Source organism: Schistocerca nitens, chromosome 6 (assembly GCF_023898315.1).
Source record: "Schistocerca nitens isolate TAMUIC-IGC-003100 chromosome 6, iqSchNite1.1, whole genome shotgun sequence".
NCBI classification, from domain to species: Eukaryota; Metazoa; Arthropoda; class Insecta; order Orthoptera; family Acrididae; genus Schistocerca; species Schistocerca nitens.
In genome coordinates, this window is record NC_064619.1 from 519,972,245 (window position 1) to 519,994,254 (window position 22,010).

General features: G+C 46.4%; 2 protein-coding genes across 3 annotated transcripts in view; one reads left to right on the plus strand and one right to left on the minus strand.

The window, feature by feature from the left end:
• The window catches only part of LOC126263007 (angiogenic factor with G patch and FHA domains 1), a 291,119-nt gene that overhangs the window by 259,684 nt on the left and 9,425 nt on the right, over positions 1 to 22,010 (plus strand). The gene's annotated exons all lie outside the window — the stretch shown is intronic.
• LOC126263009 (uncharacterized) overlaps positions 4,293 to 22,010 on the minus strand; it is a 29,474-nt gene continuing 11,756 nt past the window's right edge. The window contains exons 2-4 of the mRNA XM_049959973.1: positions 7,972 to 8,142; positions 7,289 to 7,522; positions 4,293 to 4,738 (exon numbers count right to left, since the gene is read on the minus strand). Coding sequence (XP_049815930.1) covers positions 4,418 to 4,738; positions 7,289 to 7,522; positions 7,972 to 8,142 — 726 coding nt within the window. The 3' untranslated portion in view covers positions 4,293 to 4,417. The remainder of the gene's footprint in view (positions 4,739 to 7,288; positions 7,523 to 7,971; positions 8,143 to 22,010) is intronic.

The following is a 22,010-nucleotide window of genomic DNA, read 5'->3' on the forward strand; positions in this document are numbered from 1 at the left end:
AACTCATTTGCAATTTTTCCAAAATTGTAGGCTGCTTTGAATGTTCAGTTAATGTCCTACAAAAGTGACATTTGGTGCCCTCACACCAACAATTCCGTATTTAAATTGAGCTGCATCCGACCTATTACATTTGTCCAAGCCTACAAATACCACTGTGTTTCTATCAAAACCTTTGTTAGAGCGAAAACACTGTCTTTTTAGATACATAAGTTTTTAATGAGTTAACACCACCCATTTGCCTCATTCATAGCTCCGGAATAATACAGGTGATCCTGACAGGTTACGTCCATTAGAGGTAATTTCGAGATTCCTATGCAGATACAGTAAAACATGTCACGGTCGCCACCCTGAATGGTTGCCTAAACCTAAAAATCTTATAAAGTCGTGAAAGTGGAGCCTTCCTCTCTCTTTCTTTCTTCAGGATGTGCAGTTTAACAAACTGTGGTATACAAAACAGTTGCGAACATTGTGCTAGCACAGCTTTTATGCTTTTCACCACCGGCGGATGCAAAACTTTAAAGCAGCCATGAAGTGCGGGAGTTGGCGTTTTGTTGGTGGATAATTGTTACCTGCCGACTGGTGTACACTTAAAGTGTATATTAAACAAAGTCATATTGCATTGTCTGACTTTTTCGTTCTGCATTTTTGCTGTTACAGTGATTCATCTCCGAATACACTTCCTGAGACAGCATATCGAAGTGTTGAAGTACGTTACACCCTAAATGTATATTTTTTCGTTCACGAACGAAAGATACACGACTGTAAGGACTTGATGTAAGAACAATGTTTCACTGTTGATCTCTCATGGAGTACAGTAAAGACGAAGTTTCAAGAAAGTAGTAGGGTCCACGTGCTGCAAATGGAAGACCTGCATTCATAAAAGCCACATTTGATTCATGGCAGAATGATCTTTTGTTTAGAGCATTATAGACGTTAAAGACGTGCGAGGAAGACGTCAAGAAATATATTTATCACTGTCAATTGAAAAAGGGTCTGGGAGTATTGTCATTAGGGAAGCAGTAACAGCAGAATATGTCGTTTAGGAGAGCTCACTGACTTCGACCGTGTACTAGTCATTCGACGTCTCCCGAGTAACAGTCGGAAGGAACATTTCACCCCTTCTCGATATGCCAAAGTCGACTACTGGTGATGTGATTGTGTTATGGAAATTCTTTGTAACAATAACAACTAAATCAAGCCTAGGTAGACCTCGTGTATTGGCGCACAGAGACCGTCGAGCATTGCGGAGGGCAGTTGTAAAAAACAGCGTGAAATCCGGAAGGAACCACTAGTGAGTTGCAAAGTGCTGCCAGTAGCCCAGCTAGCTCAATGACTGCCTCGGGAGTTAAAAAGCTTGGGGTACAACGGCCGAGCAGCACCCCATAAGCCACACGCCGCTGTAGTCAGCGCTGAGCCGTGCTCGAGGTGGCGTGGAGAACGACGCTGCTGGTCTGTGTGTGTCTGGGAACGAGTGATTTTAAGTGGTGAATCGCGCCATAGCCTTTGGCAGTGCGAGGGAAGGGTCTGTGTTTAGCGAATGCCTGGAGACCGTTACCTACCATCATGTGTAGTCGTTGGTTGGTTGGTTGGTTTTGGGGAAGGAGACCAGACAGCGTGGTCATCGGTCTCATCGGATTAGGGAAGGATGGGGAAGGAAGTCGGCCGTGCCCTTTCAGAGGAACCATCCCGGCATTTGCCTGGAGTGATTTAGGGAAATCACGGAAAACCTAAATCAGGATGGCCGGACGCGGGATTGAACCGTCGTCCTCCCGAATGCGAGTCCAGTGTCTAACCACTGCGCCACCTCGCTCGGTCATGTGTAGTGGATAAGTGAAGTACGGAAGAGGCGTTCTCATGATATGGCGATGTTCTTCTGTTATTAAGCTGTGGCTCCTTACCGTGCTTAAGAAAAGATATGCTACTTACAGTAAAGGAACTGTTTGCAGACGACGATTGAGTTTATCAGCATGATAATGCATAAAACCTCATCGGTGAAGCAATGGTTTGTGGACAGTATTATTCATAAAATGGACTGGCCTGTCCAGCGTCCTGACCTTAACTTGGTGGTATGAGCTAGAACGTCGACTTCCCTCAAGACCCCAGCGTCCAACATCACTACGTTCTATGGTTTTGGGTCTTGGGCTGCCATTCCTCCACAGACATTCGTACGTATCACTGAAAGTGCCCCCAGCAGAGTTCAAGCCGTCATTAATGACGAAAGGTGGACACGCTCCATTTTAATGTCCACTAGTAGGTCTCCAGATACTTTTGATCAGGTAGTGTGTATTGAAGGTCGTCTTTCCACAACGTTTTTACGTAATCATTTTAATTTTTTATAAATCAATTTCCTGTGATACACAGTACTTTTCTAAGTTTTGGCTATGTTTAGGCACCTACGTTCCTTCTGCGGAATGGAACAAAAGCAGTACCAAAACAGCTCTCTTTTGTGGCTCATCAAGTGATTTTTAAGGCGCCGATTTGGAACTCCCTGGAAGATGAAAACTGTGTGCCTGGCAGGGCCTCGAACCCGGAACAGTTGCTTTTCGCGATCAGTGATCTACCGGTTGAGCTGTCCTTTCTTTCAAGGGTAACAGTCCGACTTGGAATGCAGAACAGTTGTGTGAAGTTTGGAAAGTAGGAGAGAGTTGTTAGTGGAATTAAAGTTATGAGGACGGGTTGTGAATCGTGCCTGGGTAGCAGAACCGGTAGAGCATTTTCCCGCGTAAAGCAAAGGTTCTGGTTTCGAGTCTCAGTCAGGCAGACAGTTGTAATTTGCAAACAAGTTTCCAAACAGCTCTCACTCCGCTGCAGAGTGAAAAATCGTTCTGCTTTTGATAGAGTTTGTCGTAAATAAATTAAAACCTAAGTAACAGAAAAGTGGTTAAAATTATGAAAGCAACATTTAACAAAAACAGAAACGTAGCAAATGGCACATCATTGAAGAATAATACTCCCAAAAAATATTTTTCATGTCTATGATCGTCACTAAGCGTGCCTATAGGACTAGATCTTAACACTATATTACGCTGTTCAATATAGTGACGTTATTGTTCAAACTGACGTATCCATAGGTGTATAACCGTTTATTGATGATTGTAGACCTAGTAGATAGTGTCGGAAGCTCCATGCGGCTTTTCGCGGATGATGCTGTAGTATACAGATAAGTTGCAACATTAGAAAATTGCAGCGAAATGCAGGAAGATCTGCAGCGGATAGGCACTTGGTGCAGGGAGTGGCAACTGACGCTCAACATAGACAAATGTAATGTATTCCGAATACATAGAAAGAAGGATCCTTTATTGTATGATTATATGATAGCGGAGATTCATTGGGAGAGTCCTTAGAAAATGTAGTCCATCAACAAAGGAGGTAGCTTACAAAACACTCGTTCGACCTATACTTGAGTATTGCTCATCAGTGTGGGATCCGTACCAGGTCGAGTTGACAGAGGATATAGAGAAGATCCAAAGAAGAGCGGCGCGTTTCGTTACAGGGTTATTTGGTAAGCGTGATAGCATTACGGGGATGTTTAGCAACTCAAGTGACAGACTCTGCAAGAGAGGCGCTCTGCATCGCGGTGTAGCTTGCTGTCCAGGTTTCGAGAGGGTGCGTTTCTGGATGAGGTATCGAATATATTGCTTCCCCCTACTTATACCTCCCGAGGAGATCACGAATGTAAAATTAGAGAGATTCGAGCTCGCACAGAGGCTTTCCGGCAGTCGTTCTTCCCGCGAACCATACGCGACTGGAACAGGGAAGGGAGGTAATAACAGTGGCACGTAAAGTGCCCTCCGCCACACACCGTTGGGTGGATTGCGGAGTATAAATGTAGATGTAGATGTAAACAGTATACAGCATACAACCTGAAACTTCCTGGCAGATTAAAACTGTGCCGGACCGAGACTCGAACACGGGACCTTGCCTTTCGCGGCCAAGTGCTCTTCCAACTGAGCTATCCAAGCACGACTCACGCCCTCCCCCTCACAGCTTTACTTCTGCCAGTACCTCGTCTCCTACCTTCCAAACTTTACGGAAGCTCTCCTGCTAACCTCTCGGTCCGGCACACAGTTTCAATCTGCCAGAAAGTTTCCTATCAGCGCACACTCCGCTGCAGAGTGAAAATCTCATTCAGTATACAGCCTGTACAATATGAAAATCAGTCGTCATTTATGTTGGACTGTTGCTTCAAAGGTTTCGTTTATTGTTATCGTCTAGAGTGAAATGAAATTTGTGTTTTAATCAAGAGTTCATTCATGTAATCGAGTCGTAAAATCCATCGTAAATTGAATGTGTTTGTTCATCGAGCAGTAATAAGTTACTTTATTTGTTTATTCACTTATTACACAAAAGTATTGCAACAGATTGTTAAAAGCCTGGGTTGTTGAAGGAAAGTGAATCATGTGTTCCTAACAGTGGCTCAACTAAAGATGATCCTGTAGGCTGTTTTTTCGCAAGTGAAGGTGCTCCGTCGGTCGTCGTAGGCGTAGCTGTAGGCGTCGGGACACAGGTTCTTGAAGAAGGCGGGGTAGTTCCTCGGCCACGAAGAGGCCCTGCAAGTTTGTGGCGTGCCGAAGCTGCCGCGGCAGCAGTACTGGTCCGTGTTGAAGGCGAGGCACGCGCTCTTGCAGCCGCCGTCGGAGCGGAGCTCGGGCGGGCACTGCGCGTTTATGTCGGCGCGGCAGGATGCGGGGTTGCAGCGGTAGTGGTCGCCGCCGCCTCGCCTGTCGATGGGCTCCATCTGGAACACGCGGAACGGCGGCTGAGGTTGCGTGTCTCAGTCCGGGTGCTCTGCCATAGATATGACTACACAAAAGCGCGCCTCTTTAACTGAAAATACGAATAACTCTGTTTCTTCTCTCAACAAACACCGTTTCTTCTCTCAACAAATTTTAGAGATTTAGAATGCGATGAAAATTTCATCCTAGGGGTTCAAAAATGGTCCAAATGGCTCTGAGCTCTATGGGACTTAACTGCTGAGGTCATCAGTCCCCTATGACTTAGAACTACTTAAACCTAACATCACACACATCCATGCCCGAGGCAGGATTCGAACCTGCGACCGTAGCGGTCGCGCGGTTCCAGACTGTAGCGCCTAGAACCGCTCGTCCACTCCGGCAGGCCTAATCCTCGTCTTCGGAAGAGGTGTTTTTTCTCACAGTGTTCTAGGGAACATTAAAAGGACAGTTGTGGGGCTGTCCCTAATGTATATTCCAACAGAAATGTTGATTTTCCGTCACAGGTTAACAGGCATTGATACGTACCACTGTTGAGAAACTGAATTTATCAGTCCTAGTTGGATCCAGAAACATTAACTAACGACTCAGTCAACAACATCTGCACTGTTGACTAAATATACTTCTCAGGATAGAGCCCTGTAGTGATTGCGCCTCTTTGCGGTGCCCCCATGACTTTAATATACCTCTGTGCATTATAGAATTTGCTTCCAGTGTGGTATCGAAGTCAGAGCGGCCCAGCCTCTGAAATGGTTCAAATAGCTCTGAGCACAATGGGACTTAGCTTGTGAGGCCACCAGTCCCCTATAACTTAGGACTACTTAAACCTAACTAACCTAAGGACATCACACGTATCCATGCCCGAGGCAGGATTCGAACCTGCGACTGTAGCGGTCGCGCGGTTCCAGACTGTAGCGCCTAGAACCTCTCGGCCACCCTATCCGGCCCTCTGAAATGAATAGTCCGGTTGGTACTACCTGCATATACAAGTGTTTCTAATGTTTTAACTTACATTTACTGCACTGAAAATGGCCACACAGTGACCGAAATCTATATATGCAGTAAACACCATTCCGACTGATCGCTGTACCCTTTACTACTTCAAATGCTAGTTTTATTTTATTAATTATCCCTGTTCACAAAAAAGGTTAGAAATAAGAAGGGTGGTCGTGAAGTTTTGCTTATCACCTCAAAACAAATAGTTGCGTAATTAACTTTTTTGTTTGCTTGCAGGTACAAATCTGAGTCCTCGTACACATTGAAATCCCTGCGCACAGTACCGTAGCGCGCACCTAGAGCAGCCAGTTTAGTACGGCGCAGCCCATTAAATTAAGTAGGGTCTCGTTCTGTGATTTGTTTTCTGAATCCGAAGGGGAACAAGGCTGCAACAATCCATGTTGAGCTGATGGAAACTTACGGTAACATTGCACCATCGTTATATGACACAATGGTTTAGGTGGCGCAGACGCTTCCATTGCGATCAGTAACTGAATAGCGGCGAACGAAGTGACAGACCATCTTTCTCAGAAGCACTGGTAACAATTATACAAACGGGGCCCTTGTTTTCGAAGCCGGCGAGTCACAATCGAAGCGACAGTGGATAAAGTGAAAATCAGTCATGAGTCAGTTTTCATCATCTCGGACGAAATTTTTGAATCGGACTAAGGTCGCAGCCCACTAGGTTCCGCGCCTTCTCACCCGCTGAACCGAGCAGCAGAGGAAATGTTACAACCGTGTCAGGTCAGTGAATATGAATTCCTTAGCCGTCTAGTTACCATGGTCGAGCGGTACGACTCCGAGACAAAGAAGCAAAGCAAGCAGTGGCAACATATGGGTTCGCCGGCGAAAAGGCCAAAATCCAGCCATCATTAGGCAAGCTGATACCCATGGTGTAGTGCTAAAGATTATGGTCGCAACTGCCGAACCATCACAGGACAAAATTACCTGACAAGGGTACAGGAAGCTGTGAGGATGAAAGTTTGTGGGAAGCTGCCCAAGAGGTGCGGATATGCACCACGATAACGCCCGAGCAGATTCTGTGCAGGACACTCTCACTCTTGGTGCTTCCTCAAAATATCAGTGTTTGCCTCACCCCCGTAATAGCTCGACATGACATCCAGTTATTTCTTCTTCTTTCCTCTGGTGAAGCAACCATCCCGTGGCAGGCACTTCTAGGATGACGACGAAGTTGTTTCGGAGGTGGAACCCTTCCTGAATAGCCAAAAGAGAGACTTTTCCAATCAAAGTCTCCAACACGTCATCCATCGTTGGGAAAAATGTGTCACATTGACGAGTAGATGTGTAGAGAAGGACTAAGAGCATCGTCATGTTTCATGGACGCATCTGGAGTTTTTCGAGATAATAGTTAAAACTTCATGAACACCTCTCTTATAATTACATATTTTCCTGAAGAGATTATTTTTATGCTGGTCTCGTAAATATCGACACGCGGTGTGTAGTTGCCTCTTTGTCATAACACTACAGTAGTTTTCTACCTCGAGACTAGCGCCCAGGAAGGACACGTAAATTTAACGTGGGAAAATTGCTGCACTCACCGTGACGGGGATATTGAAGCCATCAACGAGACTGATGTCGTAGTAGTCCTGACCGCCCCACCCGCTCAGGGTGACTTCTGCGAGCGTCGCAGGAGGCTGGCCGCCGGCGCCGTTACAGTGCAGCCTGTTGCCGCAGTCTCCAGTCCGGCATCTGCCACGTCCGGAGCCGTCGAATGAGCAGCCAGTGCGACCCCAGAAACGGCCTGCCCATGAATCGTCCACGTTGATGGTGACCTGTTGATACACCCCTCGATGAGAACGGAAACTGTATCTTTCATTTCTTAATGTGACCGCAATTCTTGTTAAACCTTCAAAACTGCACGTTTTATGCCAGGGTCCCCTACCACATATATCAAATATTCGTTCTTCAAATATCAAGACATTTTTGGCAGTTTATTCTCAAATAACTAAATGTATTAAACATAATGATAAAGTTATTAGACTGCGTGAAATAAAGGCTTTTGGGCATCTTTTGCTATTGGGGAATGTAATACATATTAATTACTGCTTTTTATGTGGCAATGTTTAAGTGATGAAAAAGAATGTTATGATGACATATTTCTCTATTACAATGGAAAATAGAAGACCACGTTTAGGTATCCCTGTGGATTCAGGGGTATTTCATATAGCAAGCTTATATAGCAGAAAAATGACAACCATTTGTGATAAGACTGGCTACTTACCGAAGAACCAGGGCGCATCTCCCAACCGCCTCTTTTGGGAGTTCCCTTTCCAGCGTTCCCAAGGGCGCCCACCCACACAGTCTCTCCGCGTCTGTTCTCGAACACAAATCTTCTTCCTTCGCTCAAGGCGGCGGCACCCAGCATTAATAGCAAAAACGTCAGCGCGCTCATCTGTAATACAAAAGGAAGCCAGAGAAGTTCGCTAAGATGATGATCAGATGTGTGTGAAATCTTATGGGACTTATCTGCTAAGGTCATCAGTCCCTAAGCTTACACACTACTTAATCTAAATTATCCTAAGGACAAACACACAAACCCATGCCCGAGGGAGGACCCGAACCTCCGCCGGGACCAGCCGCACAGTCCGTGGACTGCAGCGCCGGAGACCTCTCGGCTAATACCGCGCAGAAGTTCGCTAAAACCACGATTATGTCCATATGAATGCTGTGGAACACTGTCAACAGTTTACTCATTCCGACTCTTAACTTACCTCTGTGGACAGTAGTAGTCTGTGGTACGCTCTAGATATGGAGCAGAAACTTGGGAAAGAGGCTGCACTAGAAGGAAGTTACAGAATTTCGCAACCGAATAGAGATAAGAAAGGTGGAGGAATCAGGAGGAGTCAGTCTACAGTTCTACGAGGGTCACTCCAAAAGAAATGTACACTATTTTTGTAAAAATACAGTTTTCATTCTGCATGCGTGAAAGTTTTACAGTGTGTAGATACATCCTTCCCGCTTGTTTTCAAACTTAGTTCCACCTATTCCCGTGAGTGCCGCCGTCACAGCATGCCTTCAAGATGGCTGCTACACTTGACGTGACGTTCGTCAGAAGCAACGTGCTGTCATAGAATTCCTGTGCTGTGAAAACGAGACAGTGGGAAACATCCACAAGAGGTTGAAAAAGGTGTATGAAGATGCTGCTGTCGATCGCAGTACAGTTAGTCGGTGGGCAAGCAGGTTACGTGATGAAAGCGGACACGGCAATATTGAGGATTGTCCTCGCATCGGCAGGCCTCGTACTGCACACACTCCAGACAATGTGCAAAGAGTTAATTAATTGGTGACTGCTGACATCACAGTGAACGAATTGTCACGCCACGTTGGAATAAGGGAAGGAAGTGTTTGCAAAATACTGAAAGTGTTGACGTTAAAAAAGGTTTGTGCCAGGTGGGTTCCCAGAATGTTGACAGTGGCTCACAAAGAAACAAGAAAAACGGTATGCAGCGAACTTTTAGAACAGTACGAGAATGGTGGAATGAATTTCTTGGAAGAATTGTGACAGGTGATGAAACATGGCTCCATCATTTTTCACCAGAGACGAAGAGGCAATCAGTGTAGTGGCATCATACAAATTCACCCAAGAAAACAAAATTAAAAACCACACCTTCTGCTGGAAAAGTTATGGCTACGGTGTTTTTCGATTCCGAAGGACTCTTGTTGTGGACATCATGCCAAGTGGAACCACCATACATGCTGATGCATATATGACGACACTGAAGAAACTTCAAGCTCGACTGAGTCGTGTTCGACCACATCGGCAAAAGCAGGATGTTTTTGTTGTGTCGATTCCCTAAGGTCTCGACACAATGAGTGGCTAGGTGCACGCGAAACTAACGCAGACGGGCGTAAATTCTGAAACAGGAGACTGGATGAAAAACTATAAAGAAAAGAACGTATTGGGTAGATTACTTAACTTTTAATGATGTTCTTCTTGTTGAAATACATCTCGTGAGTAGTAGTAAGCAATTAGCACTGATACACATGGCGCCTTGCTAGATAGAAGCGATGGACTAGCTGAAGGCTATTTAATCTGTCTCTCGGCAAATGAGAGGAAGACGTGATACGTCTTGTCGCAAGCTATGTCGTCCGTACAACTGGGGCGAGGTCAAGTCCGTGTCTTGTGACCTGCCCTGTGGTGGCGCTACGTTTGCGATTACATAGTGGCGACACGCGGGTCCGACATGTACTACAGGACCGCGGCCGATTTAAGTTACCACCTAGCAAGTGTGGTGTCTAGCGGTGACACCACATTCCTCCCCCGCAAATCGGCGAACGGTCGTGAGATAAGGCTTCCGCCCGCCGTGGGGAGGACCCCATGTTGACGTATGCGATGAGGTGGGGAGCCTAACAACAGGCGAGGCTGTGCCACCCGCACCCGGCCATTCGGTCCGAGGGGAGCGAGGAAACGCCTGCAAACCTAGTCCAGGGTGCACGTCAACATGAGGTGTATGCGCACGTAATGAGACAGAAGGGTCGACCTCCATGTGGTCGGAGCACCCGACGGGCGAAGACGACATCTGGTCCGGAGCGGGCAAGAGGTCCATTGCGGAGGACGGCTGGTCACGGGAAGCGAGCGGCGGCACGTGACCCAGGGAGGCGCGAGGCGGCTGCAGCGAAGCGTCCGCTGCTGGCGGCGCCGGCGGCGGCTGCGGCGGCGCGACGCCATGAGGCAAAATGGAAGGCATCGTCGGTAACACCTGGGGATGAGGCGAGCCAGTAGATGGGTCCCCAAGGCGCTGACCTGACGGCGCCGTCGCTGAAAGCAGACGGGGAGCGGCAGAACCCAGGCGACGACAGAGGCGCAGCTGATTGAGATGCCGACGCACCTCACCAGAGGCCCCCAAAACCAAATACATCGCGCGGCCGAGGCAGCGAATAATGCGCCCTGCGAGCCAACGCTGTGAACCGCGATAGTTGCGATAATAGACAACGTCGCCAGGAGCAAAAGCAGGTGTCGGCCGCTGCACAGGAACCTGATGTGGCGGATGCAGCAAAGACATCAGAGTTCGATGAGGACGACCATGGAGCAATTCAGCCGGCGAGCGACCATCGCGGGGCTGAGAGCGATATGAGGACAAAAAGAGCAACAAAGCGTCCTCCCGAGAATGCGACTCTTTCAACTTCAACATCTGCGACTTGAAAGTCCGGACCAATCGTTCAGCGGCACCGTTTGACTGAGGCGAAAACGGCGCGGATGTCAGATGTTGAATACCATTGGCCTTGCAGAACGACTGAAATTCTGCGGACATGAATTGTGGGCCATTGTCGGAAACAATAGTCTGCGGAAGACCTTCAATGCAAAAGATAGCAGACAAGGCTTGGATTGTGGCAGAAGACGTCGTGGAAGACATCCGGACAACAAAAGGAAAATTACTGAAAGCATCGACCACAACCAACCATCGAGCATTCCAGAACGGACCAGCAAAATCGATGTGCAAACGTTGCCAAGGGGAAGTGGCTTTCGGCCATGCAAAGAATTTCCGCGGCGGTGCGGATTGTTGTTCGGCACACGCCACGCAAGAGGAGCACATATTCGTAATCGCAGCATCGATTCCGAACCAAGTACAGTGCTGTCGAGCAAGTTGTTTCGTTCGCACTATACCCCAATGTCCTCGGTGAAGAAGCCGTAAGACAGAGGACTGTAACGAACGTGGGACCACGACTCGGGATTGATCATTATCGGAACGCAACAACAAAACACCACGTCGGACAAAAAGTCTCTCCTTGTGAGCAAAAAAACGGCGAACCAAAGGATCCTCGATCCGTGACTTTGACAAGGGCCATTGCGTAGCAACAAAACGCAAAACGGGAGCAAGGACAGGGTCAGCAGCTGTGGCTGTAGCTACACGACGAAAATCAATCGGAAACGATGCGACCACGTCATCGGCTTCCGAATCAATGAACATGCAAGCAAGTTCGGAAGAATCGAATGCTTTATCCTCAGCAACAGGCAAACGGGACAACGCATCAGCGTTGCCGTGCTTAGCAGTGGACCGATACAAGATATCGTAGCGGTACTGCGAGAGAAAAAGTGACCAGCGAATGAATTTCTGCGCTGTACGTGGAGGTACAGGCTTGTTCGGATGAAAAAGCGATGTCAAAGGCTTGTGGTCCGTGATGATGGTAAAGTGACGACCATACAAGAAATCGTGAAACTTTGTTACACCAAACACAAGAGCCAAAGCTTCCTTCTCTATTTGTGAATAATTTCTTTGCGCAGATGAGAGCAATTTGGACGCAAAGGCAATAGGGCGATCATGCGAGCCATCCTTGTGCGCAAGCACAGCACCGATCCCGAAATCCGATGCATCGACCATCAACAAAAGGGGTTTTCGGGGATCGAATGGCGTAAGGCAAGTATGGGAAAGTAACGCCGATTTCAACTGGCGAAAGGCGCGTTCGCATTCCGTCGTCCAGACGAACGGAACACCTTTACGGCGTAAGCGATGAAGCGGAGCTGAAATGGAAGAAGCATTGCGCACAAACTTTGAATAATAATTTACCTTACCCAGCACACTCTGTAGCTGTGTTAAGTTCTGCGGTGACGGCAAGTCCTGAATGGCACGAAGGTGCTCTGGACTCGGATGTATACCTTGGGCGTTAAGGACATGGCCCAGGTACGGTAAGTCACGAGCAAAAAACACACATTTGTCCTTCCTCAAGCGAAGACCATTCTGACGCAATACCTGAAATAATGTCCGGAGATTCTGCAAATGTTCGGCTTCTGTCTGTCCTGAGATCACAATATCGTCCAGATAGTTCGCAGCAGTAGGGACCGACGCACAAATAGTTTGTAAATATTGCTGAAATAAAGCAGGGGCGGATGCACACCCGAAAGGCAGTCTTTTGAAGCGATACAAGCCAAGATGCGTGTTTACCACCAAGACGCGCTGGGAGTCTTCGTCCACAGGTATCTGCAAGTACGCATCTGCTAGGTCCAATTTTGAAAAATATTTTCCCGGGCACAGTTTGTCAAAAAGATCTTCCGGGCGGGGCAAAGGAAAAGTAGCAGTCACAAGTTGCGGATTCACAGTTGCCTTGAAGTCCACACAAAGTCTCAGTTTTCCGGAAGGTTTTGGCAAAATGACTAAAGGGTGAGGCCCAGAGAGAAGCCTGCACACGTTCAATGACACCTTGAGATTCTAATTCGGCTAATGTTCTTGCGACCTCATCACGCAATGCGTGGGGAACATTGCGCGCTCTGAAAAATTTCGGTTGCGCGTTGTCTTTCAGTTCCAAATGCGCTTCATAGTTCGTAGCGCAACCAAGGCCCGGTGCAAAAATGTCTGCAAATTCTTCACAAAGACTAGAAACACTGGCGGAAGGCACAGTCTGATTCACTGAAAGGACCTGATTTACAATAGACATATTAAACAATGGAAACAAATCTAAACCAAACAAGTTCACTGCACTAGAGGAACGAAGAACATAAAATGACACAAGTTTTGTCCGTCCCTTGTATGTTGCAATAAGGCTGCACTGTCCTAACACAGGTATATGCTGTCCTGAGTAACTAGTTAACGTAACATTTGCGGCACGCAATGGCGGGGCGCCCAGTTGTTTGTACGTGTCGTGATTGAGCAATGAAACTGCAGCTCCGGTATCGAGCTGGAATGGTATCACTTTTCCTGCAAAGTCTAAGTCCACAAAAAGTTTATTGTCTTGTTGACGACAAGAGCGACTGTCTCGTGCAATTTGAACTGACACAGGTCCAGAAGCACTTGCAACTTTACGGGATTTCCGGCGACGTCGACGCACACTGTGGGTGGGACGAACACAGTCACTGGTAGCTAAAGTGTCACTGGACGGGTGGGCATGAACTACATGAATGTCCATGGGCGAAGGTCCACGAGCCCGATTGTCCTGGGTTCGATTCCGGCGCGAAGCAAAGGGCCTGAAATTTGTGTGATTGTCTGATCTTAACTTTTTCTGGCAAACACTTTGTACATGTCCTTTCTTTTGACAGTAAAAGCAAATAGCTTGGCGTGACGGGCAATTTTCACGCGAATGTCTAATTGCACACCGCGGGCAAGATTTCACTGCATGTGCTTGCTTACGCGGCGCACGTGGTTGCAAGCTAGGCGGCCGCTGCGAAGTCGGGCGCGAGGGCCGCGTAGCGTCCCGTGCAGCGGGCCGGGCGGGCCGATTAATGTGACACACTGCTGGCGAAGTTTCAAATGATTCCTGAGCAAAGTCAAGTGTGTCTTGCCTGTCCAAAATGTCTATCACTTGTTGCAGGGAGGGATTAACTAGCTTCAAAATCTGTTCCCTTATGCGAACATCAGAAACGTTCTGTGCAATTGCATCACGCACCATAGTATCTGAATATGGGAGGCCACATTCACAGGCAAACGCGCAGTCTCTAGTAAGGCCTTGCAAAGTTGCTACCCACTCCCTGTTAGTCTGACCGGCCGTACGTTTTGTACGAAAAAACGTATACCGTTTTGCAACAACATTAACTGTTTCTTTGAAATAGGCATCTAAAGCCGACAAAATTTCTTCGTAGGTCAGAGTTGCTACGTCGCGTCGGGGAAACAATTTCACTATCACACGGTAGGTAGACACACCGACACAAGAAAGCAAAAACGGCTGCCGCTCGTTACCTTGAATTCCATAAGCAGTGAGGTGGAACCGGAACTGATCGGCCCACTCAGTCCAGCTCTCGTTATGGGCCTCAAAGGGCCTAAATGGCGGTGCGACAGCGTTGTGTGGCTGCGGTAGCGAAGAAGCGGCTGCCGCCGCATCGGTTTGCAGCGCACGTTGACCCTGGACGAGCTGTCCAAGGGCTTCCAATAACGCCTGCGTCTGCTGATTCTGCAAGCGAAAAAATTCGGACAGTACATCTGGAGAATGCGGCGAAGCCATGACACAAGCAAATTAGAGCAAATATAACACAAAGACTGCAACGTGGGCGCGGCATCCCATCCTCGTCGCCAAAATATTGTTGTGTCGATTCCCTAAGGTCTCGACACAATGAGTGGCTAGGTGCACGCGAAACTAACGCAGACGGGCGTAAATTCTGAAACAGGAGACTGGATGAAAAACTATAAAGAAAAGAACGTATTGGGTAGATTACTTAACTTTTAATGATGTTCTTCTTGTTGAAATACATCTCGTGAGTAGTAGTAAGCAATTAGCACTGATACACATGGCGCCTTGCTAGATAGAAGCGATGGACTAGCTGAAGGCTATTTAATCTGTCTCTCGGCAAATGAGAGGAAGACGTGATACGTCTTGTCGCAAGCTATGTCGTCCGTACAACTGGGGCGAGGTCAAGTCCGTGTCTTGTGACCTGCCCTGTGGTGGCGCTACGTTTGCGATTACATAGTGGCGACACGCGGGTCCGACATGTACTACAGGACCGCGGCCGATTTAAGTTACCACCTAGCAAGTGTGGTGTCTAGCGGTGACACCACAGTTTTGCTGTTGCACGACAATGCACGGCCACATGTCAGTCAAAAAACCATGGAAACGATCATAAAACTCGGATGGACTACACTGAAACACCCGCGTTACAGTCCTGACCTGGCTCCATGTGACTATCACCTCTTTGGGAAACTGAAAGACTCTCTTCGTGGAACAAAGTTTGAAGATGATGACTCCCTTGTGCACGCCTTCAAACGGTGGCTCCTACAGGTTGGTCCAGAATTCTACCGTGCGGGTATACAGGCGCTGGTTCCAAGATGGCGTAAGGCAGTTGAGAGGGATGGAAATTATGTGGAGAAATGAAAATATTGTTCCTAAAAGATGTATCAACACACTGTAAAACTTTCAAACATGTAGAAAAAAAAGATAAATTTAAAAAAATAGTGTGCATTTCTTTTGGAGTGACCCTCGTAGCTGAAGAACTACAGTTAAAACATAAGATCGTCGATATTTGAAAGATATAACTCTCAGCTAGATTATTATGTATAATGTAAGTAAGCGAGTAATGACCGTTTAGCACTGCCGACTTGATAATGTTGCAACAACCTTCGGAAATTCATTCCCGAACTGTTGGATATACCTGTGTTCTTCTCTTCGTTAGTCTGCGGGTAGAACATTTGACTAAGACATGGATTTGCACAGTGCGTTCGTGTGGAAAGCATGGCAGATCTGTGTAGTTTATTGACAGTTTTCAACATTCATGTTTACAGATGCCGATCTGATACTCTTTTTGTGTTTGTCTGTGTGTGTGTGTGTGTGTGTGTGTGTGTGTGTGTGTGTGTGTGTGTTTGTGTGGAAGACTGTTACTATAAGAAAAGACACACAAGACGAATGTAGTACTTGTAACTGATAAACTGCATAACGACCTTCCCTGCAACATTTTGTTAAGCCTGCATGATGAACAGAAATACTTCACAGCGACATTACACTAAAAATCTAAATTAGGACAGAGAGACCTAGTCGGGGATCTTGAACATCTGCTATTCAGCTGATATGATATGAGTAACTACGCCGGAGCAGATGCCGTTGATACGACAGCAAAACCAAATAAAATATTTGTCAAGTCTTATACTATCTTGTTAGGACCAGAGAATGGTTGAATCAAAACGAGCAGCCATTTGTGATTTATGTCTCGATTTTTTGAAGCATGTTCTAAAAAAAATTACGTCACTGTTAATTTCATGACTTACACGTCGAAGGATGCACATTTACCAACGTGAAAAATGTGAACTTTAAAATGTACATCATTTGCCCTCAATACAGGGTTTTTCACAAGTACTTCCAGGGTTTCAAATGACTACTGCGCGTAAACCATACAGGAAAGGATACCTAACATTGAATCTCTCCGAGTTTCGATTCGGAATAAACGACCTGGTGTAATTGCAGAGCGCACCACTAAGTGACAGGCGTGTCAAATCATCGACTCTAAATCGTCACAAGAAATTAGCTCGCCCCAGCAGATAGGCAAACCAGTGAACAGAGTTCCAAGGCGGACTGCTGTCTTTGCGCCTTCTCGGCAACAGCAGCGACTTCAGTGAACCGCACACATGTACTGACACACTTTCTATTGATATGTCTCTTTTCTGTATGTCTTGTAGCGTTCGAGTAGTCACCTTCCGAAACCCTGCAGGTACTTGTGAGTAATACTGTGTACAAGTTGATGGAGTGTAGCACAGATGTTTGAGAAACGAGTGTTTGCGGCTCGAAATTCTTTGAGACGTAAATTTTCCCTTCTGAAATACTGTGCAAATTGTTATGACAAATGCTCTTGCATGTAATAGTAAGGAATTATAATGACTCGGGAGAGAATATGTTCGTGGGCAACTGAAGGTTCAGCTATTACTGTTATGGTTAGGTCCTAAAAATTACAGCTATTAGTGCAATCTATAAATTAGCATATTTACACAGCATGTCTTTCCCCTTCTCAGGCAATATTCGAATGTGATGACGGTCTAGGAGTCATGAAATGACATCTCATTTGTGGGTTTCGGAACCCTGCTCTTGGCACGCTGCTAGGTAGGGTTCTTTTTACTTAAGGAAGTATCGTTTTTAAATATAGTACTGCTGCGGTAGGTGATGCACACTCATTGTCTGGGCCTGTTGGCTACGCACGTACACCAAACAGAAGCATTCGTCATAGTTGTTTGTGGTTATTTATAATGCCATGGGTAACTGAAAATGTCGCCTCCGGTGTGAAATGCGCGCATTGATTCGTTTGCTGTCTGCAAAAGATGTGAAAACTGTCTTAAATTCATCGGCAGATTAATGTAATTTACGGAGGAAACACTATGACTGATGGGATGGCAAGAAAATGGGTTAGAGTGCTTGAATAATGTCAGTCTCATGCTCCCGATGAAGTGCAATGTGGGTGACGACCTTTCATATCCGAAGACTTGGTGCTCAAAGTTGTAAAGTTCAAGAAAACAGATACTTTACGGTTTCGTCCTTAGTTATAGGCTGGTTGGAATGTTTGAAGATTTTTGGGCGTAAATGGGAGCTCGCGAAATCGAGGAATCCGCCAGCATTCCTTCTGGGTGAGGGAGGCAAATCGTTGGGCTTCGTGTTTAAAAGTTTTTAACATTTTTGGAGTCAGTAGTTTTTTATCCTTTGTTATCAACGAAGTTATTTTACCAATACGAAAGCTTACAAGAATTGGCACTCCCATCCACGACCTGGAATTCCATTACTTATTTTCTGGTTTTCTAGGCGACTGTTACCGTGTAGTAGCCTCTGGCTATTGGCTATTGGTTAGCTGATGATGGTGTTTAGCGAAAGAGATGGACTGGGTAAGATCTAATTTAAGAAAATAAATTACAGTTTTTTTTCGTGGAACTTTAAGTGCGGTGTTGTGACTGGCAGATCTGTTGACCTCGACGTCTAGTTTCGTAGGACCAAATTGAGGAGCAAATATCTAAGATCATGGAACATGTCCGTACATGAAATTACAACATAAGAGTAATAAGAGATAAAATAAAATGTTTATCAAGCCAAAAAAGACATGCCATAAGTTTAGGTAAACGCAATCAACAATATAACATAGGAATCAACTTAATTTTTCAAGGAACTACTCGACAGAATAGGAGTGAGCGAAGAGGAAACTCTTCAGTTTCGATTTGAAAACGCGTGGATTAATGCTAAGGTTTTTTAATTCTTGTGGTAGCTTATCTAAAATGGGTGCAGCAGTATACTGCACACCTTTCTGCACAAGAGTCAAAGAAGTGTGATCCAAATGCAGATTGGATTTCCGCCTAGTATTAACTGAGTGAAAGCTGCTAATTCTTGGGATAATCTGATATTGTTAACAAGAAACGACAATAAAGAATATATTGAGAGGGCAATGTCGGAATATCCAAACTAGTGAACAGTGGTCAACAGGAGGTTCGCGAAATTACACAACTTATTGCCCGAACTGCCCATTTCTGAGCCAAAAATATCCTTTGAAAATGGGAAGAGTTACCCCAAAATATAATACCATACGACATAAGCGAATGAAAATAAGCAAACTAGACTACTTTTCGTGTCGAACGATCACTTATTTCAGATACCGTTCAAATAGTAAAAATGGCAGCCTTAAGTCTTTGAACAAGATCCTGAACGTGGGCTTTCCACGACAGTTTACTGTCTATCTCAACACCAAGAAATTTGAACTGTTCAGTTTCACTAATCATATGTCCATTCTGTGAAATTAAAACGTTGAGTTTTGTTGGATTGTGTGTTAGAAACTGTAAAAACTGAGTCTTACTGTGATTTACCGTTAATTTATTTCGTACAAGCCATGAACTTGTGTCATTAATTGCCCTATTTGAAACAGAGACGGCATGTGATTTATATAAATAAGGAACACGAGAGGCCCCAACACTGATCCTGGGTATAAATTGACTTTGCTATTCCATTGCATAAATATTTTTAACTTACACGCTACAACAATAACACTGGTAGGATTTTCTTTTTATAAATCTACGCTAAACACTAATGTGGAGATACTTTCTTTACTATTACAACTAAATTCCACAGCCCCAGTAGCATAGCTTTTACAATAATTCTGACGGATTGCACATGCTTAGAATCTAATTTCAACAATTCAGAACAGCAAAGGTTCTTACAATAACAATTCTGATGGATTAATTTGCATAAATTCCAATAACTCAGACCTGAAAGTGCACCTGCAGCAGCGAGGGGGGGGGGGTAGCCTGAGGGGGAGGGGGTGAGGGGACAGGGGAGCAATAGATAATTGCCTTTTAATCAAAATGAAGGATGCTTTTAGCAGAACGATAGATTAAGTACCTGTGAATCAAAGGAGAACAATATGTTAATGACCTGTCAATCAAAGGAGAACAATAGGTTTGCCCCTGAGTGCATACCTTCCCCTGATGTAGGCAACCCGCACTAACAAAATGCGCTCGTACGAACTCTGTTCCACTACTCTTATATACCCGAATCGAAGTCATCCTACGTTGTATATACGCCGCAGCTAAGTCTTCAGATGGAATCTTTTTGATCGCCCCTTGCAGAGTGCAACACATCATTTTATTTTTGATATTGAAATAGTGACAAGTTTAACCCAATCTCGCAGGACAAAATTAGGCTGGCGACCATTACTAAAACTGTTTTGTAAGTGCAGTAGTTCAGATTCCGCCCATAAACGTTACATAGTTAATCTTCTTCGCATAACTTGTCTCGTGTAACAAAGAGTGTGAGGATTCTGCTCGCGGCTCCAAGTGAGACGTTGCTCGAAACCACCTCTTCCAGGCTGAGACGAAGGAAAGTTGCAAAGAGCGAAGTCCAGTCAAACAATTTCACCTAGGAAAGACAAATGGTTCAAATGGCTCTGAGCACTGTGGGACTTAACATCTGAGGTCATCAGTCCCCTGGAACTTAGAACTACTTAAACCTAACTAACCTAAGGACATTACACACATCCATGACCGAGGCAGGATTCGAACATGCGACCTTAGCGGTCACGCGGTTCCCGACTGAAGCGCCTAGAACCGCACGGCCACACCGGCCGGCTCGGAAAGACATATTTACTGTGTTCTGAGCGATGCAGGTGTGTTGCTTGTGGATTTTTGTTCCACGGTAGCACATTCAACTATGAGATGCATTGTGACATATCAACTAAACTTCGCCGAGCACTCAAAACCGAAAGGCATGATAAGATAGATAGTTAACGGATTTGCGTTGCTTCATGGCGACTGACAACATGTGGCCCAAGTAGAATATTCCATATAGCCCTTATCTAATGTCCAGTGATTACCACTTTTTCATGCACTTAAACAAAATCTTTACACGGTCGGCGCTACGACAGAGACAATGACGTCAAAATCGGTTGTTCAGGAGTGTTTAGCCAATCAGGTGACTGATATTTACGAGACGGAAATTGATAAGTTGGTTGTTAGTTACCATAGCTGCCTCAATTTTAGTGGAAATTACATTGCAGAGCAGTTTATGGAACAGGCTGTTATGAGATGCAGTTTTGTGTTTTTACTTATAATGTAAAAACTGTACCTAGTTAAAGACGGCTCATAATTTAAAAAAAATTAACTACAATACATCGCGAGTAGGTGCTGCTTCTGCATCAGTCCTCCTCTGTTGCGACCAGACTTGTGCAGAATCGAACTGTCCAGAATAATAGTTTCGTGCCGGAATGAGAGCATGCGAATATATGCACTTCCTATATGAAGGATGTTACTGTGGCGGGCTGACGTTTCGGATCGTTGCTCTCGTGCGCATCGTGTTGCTATGTGGCTGGCAGCTGGCAGACAGGCGGGCCTCGAGGCTGGCCGGGTGGCAGGTAAGTACATCGACCGTGTTCGCCCTGCTGTGGGTGGCTGGTGGACGGGGGCCCGGGCAGCCCAGATTACCCTGCACCGTCTGCCGTCTGGCCGACACGTGGCGCGGCCGCCCCCGGCTACGGCACCATTCCACCTGGCTGCACCCGTCATAACGAGATGGCTGCAGTGGCCTTTGTTGACGGCGGCGCGGGGTGGCAGGCACGGCCCGCTCCGCTATCGTAGTCCCAACCCCTCCCCTCGCTCTTCCGTTCTTCTATGACGACGAGCCTCAGAAGCCAGGAAGCCTTGTGGGTGGCCCGTGGCACGGCAGGAGGAAGCATTAGGAGCTGCAGCAGCCGCGGCGCCGGCAGACATGCACGGCAGGTAATAAATAAGCGCAGCTAGCAAAGGGTCGGGGTGGGGTGTGGGGGGGGGGGGGGAGAAGGGGCAGAACCCACTCGGCGACGCCGCCGCCGGCCATCCATTGTGCGCACGTGGAGCCGGGGGCACGCGACCATGCACTGCGCTGCGCTGCTCTGCAAAAAAAAAAAAAAAAAAAAAAAAAGAAAAACTAGAGCGAGCGCGCTCAGTACCGCCACTGCCGCAGTGCAGCCGTGCAGCCGTGCACTCAAAGCCAAAGAAAAATCCCACTGTACGTGCAGAAGGCGCCCGCGGCGCGCCAAGGAGACGGGTGCTTCTCCGGCCGGTGTCTCGCCACAGAAAGGCTTGGCGGCTGCACTCTAGTTATACCGACTTTGCCCCCAGTCGCTACGACAGTACGATGCGGCTCACATCTTTTCTTTCCTGTGGTTGCTTTTGCTCAGGTAATGAGGCACTCCCAGAGTCGTCCTCGCCGCTACACGACCTCTTTTCCATCAGGTCCTGAGTATGCGATCGCGGAGAACTTTTCATTGTATCTCATTTCTCGAGTTCCGGGCCGTCTCTAACACGTCATTACCAACTTGTACTATTCACAGCATGTTATAGTACACTGATTAGTCTGAGAGGTGTACAGGCCTTCTGGCACAATGGGTATTTATTTATCTAATTTGAGAAAGAG